Source organism: Lissotriton helveticus, chromosome 9 (assembly GCF_964261635.1).
Source record: "Lissotriton helveticus chromosome 9, aLisHel1.1, whole genome shotgun sequence".
Taxonomy (NCBI): domain Eukaryota; kingdom Metazoa; phylum Chordata; class Amphibia; order Caudata; family Salamandridae; genus Lissotriton; species Lissotriton helveticus.
In genome coordinates, this window is record NC_136070.1 from 909543438 (window position 1) to 909563056 (window position 19619).

At 41.4% G+C, this 19619-nt stretch overlaps 1 protein-coding gene across 1 annotated transcript in view; it reads right to left on the reverse strand.

Annotated features, from left to right (window-relative positions):
* The window catches only part of NAPA (NSF attachment protein alpha), a 179139-nt gene that overhangs the window by 71863 nt on the left and 87657 nt on the right, over positions 1 to 19619 (reverse strand). Inside the window, exons 6-7 of the mRNA XM_078661084.1 lie at positions 16382 to 16437; positions 13418 to 13502 (exon numbers count right to left, since the gene is read on the reverse strand). Coding sequence (XP_078517210.1) covers positions 13418 to 13502; positions 16382 to 16437 — 141 coding nt within the window. The remainder of the gene's footprint in view (positions 1 to 13417; positions 13503 to 16381; positions 16438 to 19619) is intronic.

Genomic DNA, 19619 nt, shown 5'->3' on the forward strand with positions numbered 1-19619 from the left:
AGCTTGTGATCAACGTAGGGAAGACAAAGTTTATGGTGCTCCATAGGTCCAAGCCAGTTAAAGCGAGTGTTTACATGGACGGTGCCTTACTGGAGCAAATAGATGTTTTCACCTACTTGGGTGTTACATTTAATGATAAATTAAGCTGGAAGCCCCAAGTTGAAATGCTAGTGTTAAAGCACCCCCAGCTGGCCGGTGCCCTAGTTAAGGAGCATAGGTTGTCTCTAACTAAACCTATAGCCCCTATTGTCAAGATATATACAACCAAAATTAGTCCAGCCATACTATATGGTGCTGAAATCTGGGGTTTTAGCAATTTATCTCCACTTTCTTCAGCCCAAAATAAGTTTATGAGATTGCTAGCAGGTTTGCCGCAATCGTCCCCCCTTTTACCATTGTTTCTTGATCTTGGCTGTTACGTACTCGTAGACGTAGCACGCTATAGACCACTTGCATTCTGGAGGCATCTCTGGACCACCCCAGAACTTTCCCTGTATGCTAAGGCTCCACTGGAAGTGAGGGGGTTGAGTCGATCACATAAGATCCCATGGTTGACTGCAATTAGGTCCTTGCTGACTGATATGGGGATGAGGAATCTATGGAAACACCCAGAGGCTGCAGAATTTCCTCCGAAAAGGTCCTATAGAGCAGCATACTGGGAGTTAAAATCAAGAGATTCTCCTCCCATATCTGCAAGTCACTGTCAAGGAATTTCCTTGAACTAAAGGCTGAAACTCTCTTGGAAGGATACTGGGATCTCATCACGAAGCCTCGTGATCGCAAACTGTACCATCAGTTTAGGATAGGTACATTACCCCTACACTGGTTTACAAGCAAGTGGAATTCGGTTAGTAGCGATAAGTGCGTATTTTGCCACGATCATAGTGAAAGTATTGATCATTTTTTATTTGTATGCCCGACTTACCATCAGCCGAGGAGTATCTGGCTGAAACCAGTATGCTTGACTATTAATACAAGATTGGCGATGGTCGCAAAGAGAATATTGAAATTGATCAAAGATGGGCCTTTTAAGCAGGGGATGGAGTTCGAATAGCAATACTTTGTTTGGTTTAGAAGATTATTTAACTCTTGCAAATTAAGTGATGAAGATTAAGTCTTTTTGCTGAGTAATATATTTAATCCTTTTTAAGATACTCTTTTAACATGTATTTATGCATATATTAATTTATTAATTATTGTTGATGTGGTATAGTTTTAAATTTTAGATCTAGAGTATGATGGTGTATTTTAAAAACAAATGAAATCTGTATTAATTTTGGATACTTTTGTCTTTTATGATGAAAAATCGCAATAAAGACTTAATTAACTGAACTGGAATTGGTAGTTCTTTTTAATTCTTTTCTGAAATTGAATCATTCACTGTGATGTAGCTCAGATTTCATCTGGAGTCAGGCATTGCTTAATTTTTGTGCTTCAGACAGACTGCACTTAAATTGAAACAGATTTTGGTGCAAGAGGAAAAAACAGGCACATGAAACATGAAATGAGGCCTAGTCAGTCTGAAATGCTTGTGCTGAATTAACGTGTTTTTGCAGTATAGAGAAAACTCGTGATTTCAGTGGCCTCTTTACCTTTGAAAATAATCATGGAATGTGTTCTCTTTTTCCAGCTCATTTTCCTTATAATCTACACTCCCTGTTCCTGTCTTAAGAGACTTTGGCTTTGTTGCATATTTGGACAATGCATATTCAGTTCATAACATCTTCTTATAATGTGTATTAATTAACCATACACCAACACTACACATGGGGCAAAACGCATTTTGCATGATAACCTATCTAAAATATTAGAGCATGTTGCTATGAGTATGTATTAACTGTGTTCGCTTTGAAATTTTGCACTGGTGCATGATTATGCTATGTTGTACTTTGCACATTTTTGCATGTTGTGCACAAATAATAGAAAAGCTGCTTTAAACAAATAGCTTTTGCTAGGTAATCATTTATAAAGGGTACTAGTATGAAGGAGGTAAAACAATCTGTTTATTTTCATAAATTAATACTCTTTTTATGTTTGTTTTTGTTTATGGGCCCACCATTAAATGGCTGCCTAAGAATCCAGCATGGCTGAGAATTTTGCTGAAATAATAGACGCATGCGCAGAACTGCCCAGTGCCTCAAGTGGAGAAAGGAGTCAAGGCGCCGGTGGACTGTACATTCTTGTTATTGTGCCAATGTACCAGTGGTTGTTGAAAGTAGCCTTCCTGTGTGCGATGTGAAAGTAAGGAAGAAATGGACTGATACATTTTTCGGCCTTAATGTTGTACATTTGTACAATTATTGTTTTTGAAACATAAGACTGTATTAAGCATCCACACTTCCTTTGTTAAAACTGGTATGGGTTGGATTTGCCAATGAGAACAGGATGGTGAGACCCTCGAGTCATCTATGCTAACCAATCACAGTTACTGAAAACTGCAAAATTATTAGTATAGTCAGCCAAGAATTAGAGTATAAATAATGACCTCTTTGGGGGTGTGTTTGCTCGCTTTCTAAGCCTTGAGCATCAGAGGGCCTCTGTCTGAGAGGGAGGAGAAGAGATGAAGCAGATGAGATCAGACATCATATGGGTTAGGTACGCGAACGTCGCGGGTGCAGCCTGGGAGGAGATTGCGTCCGAGAAGAGTCAGAGGAAGGTGGGGGTTCTTGCTCATATTTTTTCAGATAAGTCCTTACACGTCATATTTTTGACAAGGCAGATCACATTCCTCTGTGGTCCTGTGAAGGGCGGGCTGTCTCGCTCCAGGTTATGCACAGACAGGCAGATTGAAAGGACCAGGGCAGAATGTTTAGATTGAGATGCTAAAACTTTAACTTTTATGCTTTGCCTAATTAATTAGTTTTGAAACGATCTGTCTTATGCATTTTTTTCTCTTTATGGGAGATTTTTGCCAATTATTAATTATTGATTAACCTTGCATAATTCACTCTTGATTCATATTTTCCTGAACTTTAAAAAAAAATTCTGATTGACATTTGAGGCCCTACCTTTATGGAATGCTTTATAGGCAACTTATAATATGTTTTGTCTTAATTCTATTTTTCCTGTTCTCCAAATTCTGTAAGCTGATTGATATTTGACTAATGAATAAAGGGTCAGAGAAACTTCAACTTTTGACTAGAAAATAAAACCCTTTACAATACTCACCAACTCTCTTTATTGGCTTAAATATTATTTGTATTTTGATTTTTCATGTTTATGTAAAGTCTCCTGAAGGTAATACACGGTGTCAAGGGCCCAACAGCGGTAAAATAGAGGTAAATGAGGCTTTGCATTAAGAAATTACCGTGAAATTAGCGCTAGATCAACTGTAGTAAATCTTTTCTTACCTTGCTAAGAGCTAATAATGAACAATAAGCCCCTCGAGTCAATGTTCTTCTATCGAAAAATTCTCCTTGACTTTTTCTTGAATGCATAAAGTTCATATAAAAGACTGTTTCTTTCTACTAATGTCAAAGACCAAACTGCTATGTCTCCTGATTAATAGGATAATATGAATGCAACCAGATTTAGAACTATTGATAGCTTTTGTGAGTTACCACATACCTTGCTGTTGGAGCTAATGGTGTGGGCACTGTTACTTCAACTTGAGGATTCTGATCAAAGATACTAACCATACTAGTTTTTTCTTCTAAATGTTGACCTTTTTTTAGAGCCCCACTTCTATTCAACTGATTAACGAAGAGATAATTTGATACTTGCTGTTTACGCAACTGATTCTCACTGCTAGATTCCTCCATAGCTTTTCCTAAACTTAAAACTACTTTCCCAGGAAGATAAGCCAATGTGGGCTTCTCAAATTGTCATAGGTCTAGGATTTCGATTTACCAATGTACAGGAGTGCCACAAAGCTAGTGTTATTCACAGAGAGACCATGACTTCTAATTGTAATAGAAATCAGACCAGCCCATAGTGAAGCGAAAAAGGGAAGGGCGGAAGAGAGAGAAAAATCTGATGCGAGGCTCACACTTCCTCCTGGATTTCTATGGAAGTCTATATCAGATTAGTAAAGAACCTTTTATCATTAGTAGAACATACAATCATTCTACCTAATTAACTTAAGCAAAAAATCCTATATGTCCACCCCATGTCCTCTAAACTTAGATGCAGTTCTCTCACTGTAATTATAGAAAAACAATTACTAGTGTCCTTTGAAATCAATGTGGTGAGGTTTTTACATACAAGTCTGCAAATTCACAAGAGAGTTCAATACACAAGAGGTCAAACTGCTTCATTCTTGAAAATCCAAATGAATATCTGTACAATGGCGTTGGTGACGAAAACAGGAGCACGACAAAGTGCAAAATAAGAATATGCCATAAAAAACAAAATGATAAAAAATATAGTGCACAATTACATATACAAGGTCTTGAAAAAAGTAACTGATTGTAAGATTTACTTGTATGGGCAAGATAATGCAAAAAGCGTCAAACTTCCAGTCCGACGCTCCTACTGCAGGATGCTGGTTCCTCAAAGATCCTCTGCCTGCCTCACACGGACCGGTTTGGGAAGCACTAAGACTCCGAATCCATGTTCCTTTTATACAATAACACCCAACATAACTTTCCATTCCAAAATTCCACTTTCCGCGTGATTCAGGTTAGTTTTGTTGCAGTGTACTCTGCTGCGCACGCCACCTTTCCTCCAATCATCATTATATCTAGCACTCCAATTCCAGTAAGCATTCCACAAAAGCCATTTAAACCCCTGTAACTTTAAAGCTCCTGGCATCGTTTTTTGTGGGGGGAGGGGAGAGGGGGCGGCTGCACATATTATATACTGCATATCCCTGAAACGGAACAAAGCTTAAAGTCATGGTATAGTTAGATGAAAATAACCTGTTAAAACATACCGTTTTCAGCTAACAAAACCTATGAAAATCCCCAGTTACAATTATCGAAATTAACTACAACTCATAACCTAAAACAACTATAACTTGCCCCCTCAACATGTGCTGCTAATTACCTCACGTTACATCACTCATGACATGTTCTAGGACACCATTGATAAAATCACTGCAACATCTAAAATCAAATCATTGATGACAAAACTGTGGCAAATAAAGAAAATAATTTCAATTGGGTTGCCACGATCCTGCAAGTTTTTTGGGAGTGAAGGGGAGTGCGCTGGCTCCAGCAAGAGTTCATTTGTATCCAGAAAACATTTATGAAAGGTGGGGGATGAATGTTTGTTTGGGTTGGCCCTTCGGCTACCCACACCACATACATTAAAAAGGTTGTGTGTATCAGGGTGTGGCCGCACCATGAAACCAGAGTCAAGCTATCCCGGCTGATGAGGGGCGATACGCCGAAACCAGTCCTAAGATGCTTGTTTCCGGTTCGGGAAGGACCTGGCCTGGCAGTTCAGGCTGGACTGTTCCCATGGGGAGCAGGGTCAAGACTTATTTGCACCTGGCTGGGTCCAAACTGGAATGGCGTGGTGGGCAAAGAAACAATGGATTTAGGCCTGGATCACTTTACTGTGGGTGAGTGTTTGACATTGTTCAGCTTTCCGTCCATCATTTGTCTTTAAGCACAAGTTCCATTTAAAGCATCGTAAGGAAAGATGAATAATTATTACTTTTGGTAAGTTCTCAATTTAACCATTCAACTGCAGGGGTGTTTGAGCACCTCTGTACCGGAGCTTTTTTCCAAAATAGGGAAAAAAAAGATTTTAAAATCGGAAGCTGTTGAAACAAATGTACCTCTTTGTGGATCCAAATTAGGATCTCTACTCAGCACATTCAACGCTATGTATTGCTGTATTCCCTGAATCAATATCTCACTGCAACCAAAATATGTAAAGAATAATGTGGATACATTTTAATTTCTTTAACAAATGTGTTTAATATTGGCTACATTTCTCAAATGGGCATATATAAACCCTGGAGAAGCATCAAATGAACTATTGCTTTAACTGTCTAGCAATACCAAATATTTGGGACTCAATTAGCAGTAAACTTTCATCTTCTTTGGGCTCAAATGTAGTGATTAATCTCTGTATGGTCATTTTTGGAGTTGTGGATCAGACTCGCAGTCCAGCAAAGAATTTATTATTTTACTCCATTCTGGCGGCTCAAAGAGAAATCTGTAAACATTGGAAGGATGCTTCCCCCCCTACGTTCCACGATTGGTGTAACTCAATTTTACAGATCTCGAAACTAGACCTCGCCAGGGCTGGGAAGAAAGATAGAAGAGCCTTTTGGCATCTGTTGGACTGGGCACATTGAACCTGGGTTTTTGTTTTTGTTTTGTTTTTTCCCCCCAGGTCTGATGATTACACAGCCATGGTCTAATTACTTTGCTATGTCCAACTATCAGTGGGCATCAGCTATGATAGCAACTGGCTTAATGGTATCATCTGCCATCTGTGCAATATAGTTGGTTTTGTCGGGTATGAGCCAGTTGTCGCTGATGGGAACTGTTATCACAATCCGTTTGTCTTCCCTGCCAGTTTCGACTGAGTCAGCACGACTGTACTCTATGTGCCCCACTACCTTCTTTTGGTGTTTGGCAGCTAGAGACCATGAACGTGGATGAGGATAAAAAAATAAAAATAATATTTGTGGGTTTACTTAGGGAATATAATCTGCGTAATCAATTATGTAACATTAACACGGATCATGAATCAGTGTTTATGATGCACTGCCCATTTAAAAACCGACATCAAATTCAGGACTAAATGGAAAGTATAAGACCTATCCACTTTAAAATTCTTAATGATCAAAGGGATCTACTGGTACAAGTTAGACCTCGCTTGCCCTGACTGGGTGGCCAGTAGAACACTCTTTTGTGATAAATGTAGCATTTTCTTCCCAAAGCATGGTAATGGTCTCACATTTCCCTCATGTAAGAAAATATCTCTGCCAAGGCTTGAGGCCCAGCTTTGTTTCTCTTGATCTCCTGAACATGGTGGTACCAGACCTATGGGTGTTCAATGGTTTCGTGGTGCCCACAGGCAATAAACTCGGTTCAGTAAAATTTGCTTAAAGCAAAATATCTGTTTAAGGTATGGTTATGTTTGGTCTCAGGTATCACCTCTGACCTGTATGGAAACACATTGAAACCATATATTTTTAACATTAATATATATACATCAGATTTATATTGCTGGAAGCCAGATTGCTTTAGCCCAAGTTTTCTGGCTGGGACAATGCAGTGTCTCTCTGGAAGTTTGGCCTGTTTCACCATGCCCAAAATTAAGAAACTGGGACGGCCTGTCCCAAATCTTTGTTGCCCCCAGGTCTACTGAGTCAGTGGATATCCGGCATGGGAAGGATTCCCATGGGTATGAGCAGGGATCAACAAACTACATGCCAGCAAATGTCTGTTGTTGTGGGGTGGGGAGGGGGCTCCACTGGGGTTGGCTACAGTATTTGCACACAAGGACGGCTGGGACTCTGGGGAACCGACTAAGCTGGGACATTTCTGAAAGCTATAGTGATGTGGCTTGCATGAATCCAAACGTGTTATTATTCCGAATTATTCAGAATGCCCTGCAAATTTAAAATCAAGAGTAAAAACAACTCATACATTTTTCACTTTTCTGTGACTGAAAATTGAAGAAGTTCTGGTAAATTGCAAAGGTCCTACCATCCAAGACTCCCACACTGTGGACTGGTTGCACAGGAAATGGGAACAGGCCACAATTTTGACTGTATGACGACCCACTGACCTTATGCGGTCAAGCTGTCACATATTTGGTCTGTTCCTGTCAGTTAAGATAGGACCACCCACAAAGGGGAGGTACTTTTTTTTTTATTGGTGCAAGTATGGGAACTCCATTTGGTTGGGGTTTTGCTGTTCCCACACATTCTGGAATTTTGTCACAGACATTTGAGGAAATCGTGTTTGTTTTTTAAACTGCAGGACATCATCGCAAACTGCATAATCAAGGACTCCTATCTAGTGTTCTAAAATGTCTAGGGTTGGCAGGTTACCCTAGGTGCCGTGTACCGAAGGCCCAGATGTATTTTTGTGTCCCAGCAAGAAATCACATTTCTGAAGCTATGAAAATTCAGAATCGTGCCCATACTCGTCACTGGGACAAGCAGGAGTGTATATTTCTAAGCTCTAGCAAACAGCCAACTGCTGTTCGGATTTTTCGTGAGGCTAAGCAAATTCAAAACAGGATCCTTGCTGGCACACAGACACATATGTATCATTGTCGAGGAAGTATTTTTCTTAGGATAAGAAAAGATTCAAAACCACATTTTGGCTTATTGCTGTGACACAAAACTGGGGGTCTGCGAAGCAAACAAGAGCTAGATACTGTTAGAATGTTTTCTTCGGATAAAGAAAATCCAAATAGAGACTGGCTCCTTGCTCGGGCTCCTTCCTCTCATGAACTAAGAAGCACTAGGAGAAATGTAGGAGCGGTCTGAAACAAAAATCCGGAAGAGGGGATTGAAAGGGAGGGACTCGAATCAGTCCTAATCCTTCCCCTACCAATGCGCACCTCCTGTTTTTTGAGTTTTTTCCCAGTTGGTGGTGTTGAATGGGGTAATGAGAAGGAGGATGGGTAGAACTGGGCCTCACCTCATGCCCAGTGCTCATTTTGATTTTTATAAAGCAAAACGATGCCTTGGACTCAGCTAACACAAAATTATTCATGCTCATTTTGAGCTGGTGGTTTCTGGTGCTTTGCACCAGCAATTAATTTTCAGCACCAGCACTATGGCAGCCTGGCAAATAGGATCAGGCCAAAATGTTGACTGTATGACATCTCACTGACCCTATAGTGTTATCAAGCTGTCACATATTTGGGATAAGGACAACAGCAGTTTATTAATTCAATCCACAATAATAAATGACTGATACCTACCATCCAGGTTGTTTTTATAAGCTTTGGATGACTGGAACGGTCACACTTTTAAGAGTGTGATGCTTAGTAGTGTGTTGGGGTAAACGACGTTTACCACAAAACTTTTTCCCCGCAGGGAACTACAACGCGGTCGTTTTAATTCCGCATACCATTACTCCGCAAGTCGGAACCACGACTTGCAGAGGGGGGAGAAGGTGTTGGATTTAAAATCCAACACCTTCCCTAATGTCCGCACAGACTGGAGTTGGAATAGTAAATTAGACTGTTACAACCTCCAGCGGAGTAATGGTATGCGGAATTACAACACGGTCGTTTTAACCGCCGCGTTGTAATTCCCTGCGGGAAAAAAGACTACGGGATAACGAGACATATTCGTGTTTTGGTGTTGTCATTGGCAGCTCTGGCAGAGGCAACGGATGGTGCAAGCTGTAGTGGTCTCCCAACGATGGCTCTGGCACTTATTATTTTACAAAAGAATCACTCCTCTAGCCATCCAACATTAAAACATGCCTTGAGCTGGTGGTCACGGCCAGGAAGAAATGGAGTGCAATAACAGTTGCCCTTTGTGCCACATACTATCTCCATCACTGTTGGACCAGGAAGAGTATAGGGAATCCGTCTGAGGCCCATCCATGTTTATGTAGCATCATCAGTGACATAACACACATTAATGAAGATGCCTAGAAGTGAGCACTGGCCTAGAAAGGATAGGTGTGAGGAAACCGGGCTTTTAGTTTTGCAGGATGTGAAGCCTACACAAGTAAATAGATCCACATTTATCTACTCAATGGGAACCAAGCACTCCATTGTACTGCTCGACTCTCTCAGGGTAGTGAAGCAGAGCAGTCCAAGATCTACTCATGGGAGGTTATGTGGGCTAGCAACCACCATTTGCTGGCACGCAACAATGACACTCAAATTATTGTTCAGTCTGTGCTTTTTCTTTGAAAAAGGAATAGCACATTTATTACACACACACACCTCATTACTACACAGAAATATACAAAGAATTACATAAGGTTGGTGGAAATACCTTTGATGAAATTATGAAATCACATTTAATCCATAATTCACAGTACCTCCAATCTATACCAGATAGTACCTTACCATACAGGAGGGTGTCACTTTAAATAAGGCAGGCCTATTAACTGTCAGGGTAACCACACTAGAAGACCAAGAATCACATACTAACAAACCATCTCCATCATTGAAATCAGCGACCATGTTTTTCATGCAATAATAACTATTAATAAAGCATTGAAATGTTTTGGGAGAAAAATCAGTGTGCTATATACAGTTTTAAAAAAGAACTCTTAAATCAACATAAAATGTCTGTTTATTTCGTAAACCACTTTAGGCCACAAAACATGCAGCCATAGGACAACCACCAGAGGTCCCTGCACTCCCAGGCTATAGAACAATAAATGCTAGCCTTAGGAGTGTTTAAGACTGATGTAAAACCTGTGTGTCATGGATTTCAGGACCCTGCAACCTTAGGTGCTTTGTTTATTTGCACGAGGCCTAGACCACGTGCCTTTTTGCTTTTGTTTCTGTTCATCCCGGATGTATGTGCCCAAAATCCAGGCACTCCTTAGGCTGGGGCTCTCCAGAGAACCCACTTCCAGCTGCCCTAGCCGGCTTCCTGCCCGGCCGACACTCCTTGTTGTCGGCGCGGGACCCAGTGGATGTGTTCTCTGCCCACTCTGTGTGGGCAAGGGTGCTTGTGCTGTGGTAAATGTAAATGTAAATGTCGGAATTTGTAAAGCGCACAGCTACCTCCACCGGAGGTGTCCCGGCGCTGTCCGTATACCGCTTAGGAACCCTTCCTGGCTTTCCTGGGAAATGTCCACTCCTGGGCACCCCCCAGGTGCAGCCAGGCATCCCAGCGCTTTTGGGGCCGTTGTGGAGACTAAGCAAGCTATTGCCCAGAGTTGCAGCGTGGGACCCATGATCAGAACAGGCACTGAGGCGAGAATATCCAGTCAGGGGAATTAATGAGCCGGAGACCCGCCGAGGCGGGAATCGAACCGTGGTCCCTGGCCAGAGCTCTGCATCAAGGTCTGCCTCCTCTAACCATTGAGCCACACTTCTCCACTGCCCTACTCCCCCCAGATACAGAAACGGGAAGCTGGTGCTATCCCATCGTGATGGGAGTAGGGGATTGGGAAGTGCAATGGCTCTTCCCCTTTCTTCTGTTCTTTCATAGGTTAAGGATGAGGTCCCAGGCCCCACTTGTGCGTACGCCACCCTGGATGATGGAGTCCTCGGCTTTGCAGGACTTTGGGGAGGGGGCCTCATACATGCTCCCTTTTGGGTCATAAATAATCAATGATTTTTGTGCCGGCACATGGGCAATGGCCCACCTCGGGGGTATCAAAGAAACAGCGGCAGAACCCAACGGGCCAGTTTCTTCATTCTTCATGGGCATGCTGAAATTGACCAAACTTCCCGAGGGCATAACTCTGGCCCTGTTGGGCTGATTCAGATTTTCTTGGCTTTTTCTTCTGGTGGCAGGCCCTATCCACCTGGAGCCTTTGCAGCAGTCCTTCTGGCCTCTGAAGTGGAATACTTTGCTGGGAGCTGGTTTCACTGGCTTCCAGGACCAGCTTTTCTCCTTTGCTTTGTCTCCAGTTCTCCTCTCCTACTGCTCGGGCACAGAAGTTCAGGTCATCCCCCAACTGGTCCTTGGGGGATGTAAGGTAATCAATCTCACTGATCCAGGAGAGACCGACTGGTCCTGGGGTCAGCTGCAGACAGATTCCTTAGTTCATTAGGGCAGCAGAGGGCGTGTCCTTCCTGCTGTCCATGTGTTGCCGCTATCCAATTACAGTGTCCAACTCTCTCTCCCTGGTGCAAGAGCTTTTAATTGGGGGTGGAAAGTCCTATATGCAAGGTATCCATGGCCAATCCTGGGGCATCACATCTGCTCTGAACCCCCGTCCTAAGCCTTTTACACAGCATGCTGGGATATTCTGATATGGCGCGGTCAAGTGGTCTCTGTACACATCTCCTCTTGAGCCTCAGCTCCACCTCTAGCTGACATTACTGCCAGGGACTTTCCCACCAAAAGGTTAACGGTGAGCTTCCTCTTGTGTTGGCTCTAGATGTCTGGGCTTCCTCCTTTATTTAGTGGGCCTGGGTTGTCCTAACCCTGGTAATGTGTGACCGCTTATTACCAGATGCAGATTTTACTCCTTACCCCTTACTCCTAAGATGTTGAGTGAAGCACTGTTAATTTCTCCTTTTGTGTGGGAGGCCTCTTTTGCTCTGCTGTGGAGCAAAGTAATTAACTTGGACTAGTGGGGTGACAACAAGTCCAGAATCTGATCCTGAGCTGTGCTAGAGAACTATGACAATTCTGGATTACCAATAAGGTGTACATGTAGGTTCTCAGGGTTTGCATATTCAAACAACTCATACATGTTTCACCCCAGTTTGATACCTCACTTAACTTTGTAGGACTAAGGAAAGCGAACCTGCACTTGAAGACAAACTTCCCTCATGTGTATAATACAGTGATGTTGCAAATAGCTCAGTAAACCCTACTGAACTTACCTATGAGTGCTCAATAATATTATAAGGTTTATACTAGGTCAACAGCTAACCGTGTAGAGTCCGCTCTGCACAAAGCTACCTGTGCACAATTACTGGACTGGGCACGCCGGTTGTCTCACAGGAGTAACCGATACACGTGGTCACGTGCAACTAGCCCAGCGCACCTTACCCTATCTGTATCGCAGTGACCTTATCTTAAAAGGCAGACACTGACGGCAACGCCCAGTCCAATTATTATGCAAATACTGTAGGTGAGATTCAAGTAGTCAGACTCACCCACAGTAAATGTCTAAAACGGGTTGATCAATGCAAAACACCTAGGCAGATTAAATGGGCAAACCCCATTTCACTACAATCGGTCACTGGCAAACTCTTTCAATCCAACTCCAGGCCAAGGAGGAGTTTGTCTCCCATCAGAGGAACAAAAATAAAAATAATAAGAAAAAAAAACAATTAAAAAGAAAAACTGAGGCAGAGAGGCCCTTGACTGCCTATTGATTATACATGTCATAAGGACACCCTTTCAGGATGTATCTATTAGTCAGTGGGACAGCTAAGGGGTTAATGCAAGGTACTAATAAAGACCTGAACTAACCAAGAGGGTTATGACAGACTTGCTATTGGGATCAGTTCTGACCTTGCTACAAGGGAATTTATGAATCTAGGTGAAAACGGAGTTTCGTCCTATAATGTACAAGCAGCCAATGCAAATTTCTTTGGTGACCTTGTCACTTTTGTTAAGAAGAGAGTTGTGGAAGAGGTATTGAGTATTGTCTTTGGTGAATATCTTCAGGTAAACCCACTCACTGTACAGAACACCTCAAAAGTTTCAAAAGGTGTCCACACTGGAGAATATTTTCATAGTGCCTAGTCTAGTTTCAAAAGCAAAAGGTAAAGAGTGCATCAAAACAGAACACCATTCCATAGAGTTCACATGAGTATAGGTCCCTCCCACCAATTTCTCTTGCGTGTTATCTGTCTCCTACTTACCCCAATCAAACTTAGAAAAAATACAAACCTGCTCATATATTTCAATGGCTTTTTGGTACTGCTCCAGCTGAGCTGCATAGGTGGCCACTTTCAGTAAACACTTGTTGGCGGAGCTGCAAATTCACAAAACAAAAATACATCATCTTTCGGCTGCTGATGCATAATGCAAACAAAAAGGTAGAGCCAAGCAGAAGCACTCACACTGTTAAACATACAGTGCAGCAGCATTCGATCCTCGTCGCAGCTATCAGAAACATGCTTCGTTTCAGGCTGGGACATGATTGCTAACTACCTCTTCTGTATAACATGAGCAAAGGGACCGGTCTTGCTCGTTCACCATACACCACTTCAACATATAGCAGTCTCTACCTCTTTTCCGGTTGATCAACTTCAACGTTACTAACCAACCCTCTGTCTCCAGGAATTAAACTGTAAGCAGTTCGGCAATTGTCAACTATTTTGTTTGACAGCAATTGTCTATCTTAACACCAACCTCACTGAAGCAAATCATTCAAAGGTGCAGTCCACACACCCAACGGAATATGGATCCTGTGCACTTAGCAGATCTTTTTTAGTGGAAATTTGAACATCATTGACACAATGGATTAAAGATTACACCTGTGTTTGTCTACTTTTCAGTCAAAAGGAGCACCCTGTATATTAGATAGTAGTATACAAAAAACAAAAAGGGAGGTAGAGTAAATACAGGAGGATTCTTACTCCACAGACTAATTTACATAAACAAAAAGAATCCTACTGGGGTCGGGGCGAAGTGTCCACCACAGTGGTGCGGGAGCACTTAGTGTTTTGTAAAATACCCCTCACACACCAAAAGGCCCCTTGGTGTCATGCTTCATCATCGGGGTCTTCGCACCCCTCTATCGGGATGCGGCGTGCTGCGACCTACGACTACGTGGGAGCACTTAATAGTTTGGCTATGTGTGGCTTCAGCGGAGCAGCGTGTGGGGCAAGACGGAGGATAACTCAACCCGAGTTCATTGCATATTAGCATACACCCCCCAGACGTCTCTTATGCTCATGAAGCAAGCAAGCAAGTCTTATAAGTCATGCAAATCGCATCGGACTTGTAATAGACCGCTGTAGGCACACCATAGCCTTAATTTTCACTTTTTCCAACTTTAATACACTTTGGAAAGATTAATGAAACGTGAGTAAGGTGGGGAAGTTGTGCCCCCGTCCTGAAGAAGGAGCGTAGGCTCCGAAACATGTCGACGCACACCAGAGGTCCTGTCCATTAACACGACAGACTTGACCTCGCACTGCACTTCTTTTAACAGTACCAGCCGGAGTTAGAAATAAAAAATTTTCATTACACTCACGAGCCTGGTACTTTTTAACCTTTTCACCACGTCCCACCACTCACATAATAATACCCACACACATGCACCACACATAGCCAAACTATTAAGTGCTCCCACGTAGTCATAGCACGCCGCATCCCGATAGAGGGGTGCGAAGACCCCGATGATGAAGCGTGACACCAAGGGGCCTTTTGGTGTGTGAGGGGTATTTTACAAAACACTAAGTGCTCCCACACCACTGTGGTGGACACTTCGCCCCCGACCCCAGTAGGATTCTTTTTGTTTATGTATATTAGATAGTAGTATCATACATATTGTGCAAATTTATAGTGACACCGTTATTTACATCACTACACTTACAAGCAAGAACAACAACTAAACATTTCACCTTTCTCAGTAAACATGGTTATTTATAGAGATTAAAAATAAAATAATTAAGAAAAATGTAAACTTGAAATGCAGGCTCTGTAGGTTGAGTGCTATCGATTATCAGTTCTAGTTTATGCATCACCAATAGGAGTGCAGGCAGGGATTGTTTTTTTAGCCGGCTAAAATTAGAAAGAAGTGATTAAAGCCTTGTCCTCGAAGGGAAAACTATAAAAAGAATTTCACTACTAAATAAAGAGGAGTAATCAGGAAAGGCTTAACACCGAGGCTTATGTCAATGGAGGAAAAAAGATTACTTGGTGGAAACAGCTAGTAAAAAACCTGTAGTGTTAGGTCAAGGTAAAATAAAACCTAAAGTATCTGCTGATCAAGATTTGTATTTTGGTTTTGGGCAGACTCACTTTAGATCAAGACTAGTCACCTGACAGCTGAGAGAAATTCTAAGGACTATTGAAACTAATGATTCTGATGATTTAATTCAAAGTCCTTACAGGGTTCTTAAGTAAACATTACTGAGCGGCACCCTCCCATATCTGAATATTTGCTCTTCTTTTCTTCTTTTCAGTTTATAGTTGGTGGTTTAAACTGGTATGCATAGGACTGCCCACAGTGTTCAGTTTCCTTTTTGGCCCTTTTGTTTGGAGCTTGGAGAAGGGAAAACATGCAGTATCACCCAGTTATCCCTTATTATGACGAGATATCATGGTGAAAAAAAGTATTACAGTATCATTACTTCCCCAGGTGGTTTAACATACTGAAATATAGAAGCTGGCGGATGAAGATGTGAGTGGGGATGATATTTCCATCACATTCACAGAAAATAAAACAGGTAAAAGGCAAAATAAATACTCAAAAGAAGCTTTAGACAACCATGCACTCTTCAGAGTAGGCTGGCAATTGTACAAATAGACCGAAATCCATAAACTTAGTGTTTCAGTCTCTGAAGTGAAGAGGCTAATATTTTTTCTAGATCTGTTAATTATTCATGCACTTCTTTTCCAGTTATGCATATTATTCTCTCACTCTCCCTCCCATACCAATGATTAATGGCTTGCTTACTGAAGTGTAATACATGCTGTTTTGGAGACTGAACTCCTCTCTGACTTGTAAAAAGAGAGCCTATACTAATATCAAATTCTGTGCCCATCAGAATCTGAAAGTCAGACAGCCAAAGGACAGAAACAAAGTGAGAGGGGAATGTTAAGTGGCACTGTATGTTTCAGTACTCTTTTTGGGTGCGGTGTGCTTAAAACTGACAAACGGAAAAAGAAACCATTCAGTACCTGTTGGATTCTTCTCCCTTGTAGTAGTCGGCTGCCTGTTCATAATGAGCAATTGCCTAGACAAGATGAACAGAAAGACTAAATGAGAATACTGAGAAACTGGTCCATAAGTTCATGCCAAAGTGTCTAAAAGAGTTCAACAATGATTCAGAAAAGTGTTTATGCTGATTAATTGCTCCTAAGACATACAGGCCATTAGACCGCCTCCGTAAAGTAAATGCTAATGAATTAGCAGGCCATTACATCTATTTTAAATGTAATAACTGAAAATCAGGAAATACACTTAAATGCACATCTGGTGAGTTCTTCTTTAATAACAGATGGGCAAGCTGCCACAAGAGCAAACCGTACAAAAATAAAGTGCAACTCACTCACAAGTACAGTGCTGGCATCCTTTATTTAATGACATGCCTTAAATGTATTCCGTATTTTCAGGCAACGGATCCCCGGTGAAAGCGTGTCCACAGCATTACTAAGACAGATGCATTTGATATAATAGGTTTATAGCCTATATACTCCATTGATATGGAGCCAGTGAGTTGGAGAGGGTTATATTTCAAATGCTTCCTTACCGCCTTGATACGATCAATCCTAATATTTTCATTGCAGAAGTAGAGAAGGCAAGCAAACAGGGGCCAAGGATCAGCTGTGGTCCAATTTAAGACACAAATACTAAAAAACTGTATATGCAGCTAAATAGATTTTAAGCATTCACACCTACTGAATTAATACCAGCTTTGATTAAGAAAATCATAAAAAGGGCAGAATAAGATGCAGCTAATTGAAACAGATTACTGTGTCCCTACAGACCCATTGTAGACTCTGCTAAGGCTTAAATGACTATTGGAATAGTGCTTCATGGAACTTTGGCATTCCAAACATGCTGCTGTTTGCATATGCACAGAAGAGGCATGTTGGCAAACACTGACGCCATACCCATTATACAAGTTGTGTAACGTGCAGACTGTGAGCACTTACTCTGACGGAAATGTGCAATCCAGTGAGCAATTAATTAGATTTTATAAAAAGGCACAACTAGAGTTTTTTTTTCCTCCAAGTCCATCAAAATGAAACATTTCAGCACCAGGTATGATGGATCTGAAAAGAGTCTATGGTAATCTTTTGAATATTGTCCCATCAGAACTTTCAGAATTATTTTAGGAATGCTTCTTAGATGTAAGACTTTGAAAAAGTCAAGATCCGATTCTTAGAACAAGTGTGGATTTCGCACATGTACCTTCAAGACATGATGGTCAACAGAAGTTATTTTTCATAACCCAACAATTTCACACTTGTGGATGAATTCAAAACATTTAATAATGAGCCTATTAGGAAACATGTTGAGTTACAAGGCTGGTGCTGCTCTGCACCGAGAGAACACAGATACAAATCTTGGCTTTCTTCTGTACCTTAATATGGCTGCAACATGCATTTGAATACAGAAATTTGAGACCAAAGGACCATACAAGTATAAGATGTGGCAACAATAAATGGGGCTTAAACAAGGGTCGATACATTCTCTTCTTACACAAGTGGCTGTATTTCTCCGGCATCACAGCATATATTACTATAGCGGAGGTTACTCTATTTGGCTGAACATATATCTAAAGTTTTCCGACATGCCTGGATTCCCAAAATGTGTATGCTCAAGAGTCTAGTTCTAAATAAAAAGAAGCAGGTTTGTAGTTCCTTCATCACTAGTGACGGATGAACTAAGAACTTAAATGTCCTGTTCACTGAAAGGGCAAGACAGTTGGTTAGCAAGTCATTTTTAGCGCACTCTCTGGCTAACAGCATCAACCTGTAACTCTTCTACATTTAGAAGAGGGGAAAAAGACAAAGATTCCAGAAAATGTAACAAAAAACAAATAATGTTTCAAGTTAATCGCTGCCATTCCCTCATGGGAAAACAACTTGTATTTTTTGTTCGCTGCACACAAAACTGATGGATAAGAAACAGGAAGATCACATTTGTTTAAGGGTACCTGAAGCATGCACCATGGTGTATATATTTCGGAGCCTATTGAGGTTATTATCGGCCAGTTTGCTGGCCCGTCAAAGCAAGTGTGTTCTAAACAGAGAAACTGTATTTTTAAGTGCTCAATGCTATGCCATTGGTGCTTCAATGAATAGTACCTGTGACGTTCTGATGTAGAATATGGAGTCCATTGAGATTCTCCGTGTGGAGTGCTGAACTAGGGGCTGTATGGCGTGAAGTTCTAACCTAATGGATACCAGTTCCAAAATATTTATGCAAAATTGTCTTTCCAATGTTGTCCAGTGGCAATGAATTGGGAAGCCCAGAAGGTAGACACCCTTGCTCTTTAAGGATGCATTAACTGTTAGAACCAAACGAGCACTGTCAAATAGAGAGGGAATTTGACATACACTGAGCACCTAGCCACCAAGAAATGGCCGGTTTTAGATCCCTTGTTACCTCAAAATTGGTCATACTACTTGCCTCCATTTGTTGCCAACAAAAGCCCAATTTCTCTCAAACAGGCCTCATGCATAGCCTGAAATAAGTAAACATTAGTATGAAGATAGACATTGTCCCCCACAAAGATCTGCAGTGCCTTAAATGTGTAGGATGTTTTTCTTTTAATCAGGGTGCACCGGAGATCGACTTACTTGATACCATTTTCAAACACCATTTGACCTTTCAACAGTCTAAGGTCCAGGTATGGAACACAAGGATCACTCAGCAAATAAGGAGCACTGGACAAAGAGGCTAAACACTTCTTGAATATCATTTGTGCCAGCTTGAGACAAAGGGGTATCTCTCAAAACTGGCACTATTGCTTCCTTACCATTAAACAAAAAAAATATTTTTAACAGACTAGTGGCCACACAGAATATCAGTCGGGCATCTTAATGCCTTGGCTGCAAGATTTCTGACACAAATCAGGGTATGTATTCTATTTGATCACCAGCAGTGTAGGAGTGATCTACATTTTTTAAGTATGTTTGGTTGCAAGTGGTTTAGTTATTTTTTTTAATTTTTGTTCCTGAATAAATGAACAACTAATGAGGTACCAGTCATGGGATTTTTGTGTGTACTGTCTGGCTCAAGGATGTGCATGGAGTTCATTAAGACTGCAGTGTCTTGTTAGAGTCCATAGTGTCCTTTACATCTGTTAAGCTGTTTGGTGTTGGCTAGAAATAGATTTTGTGTGTTATTTGTTGTCTTCGAAGAGACTTATTTCTGAGGAGTGGAGTGCTGCTTTGAGCTCCACCT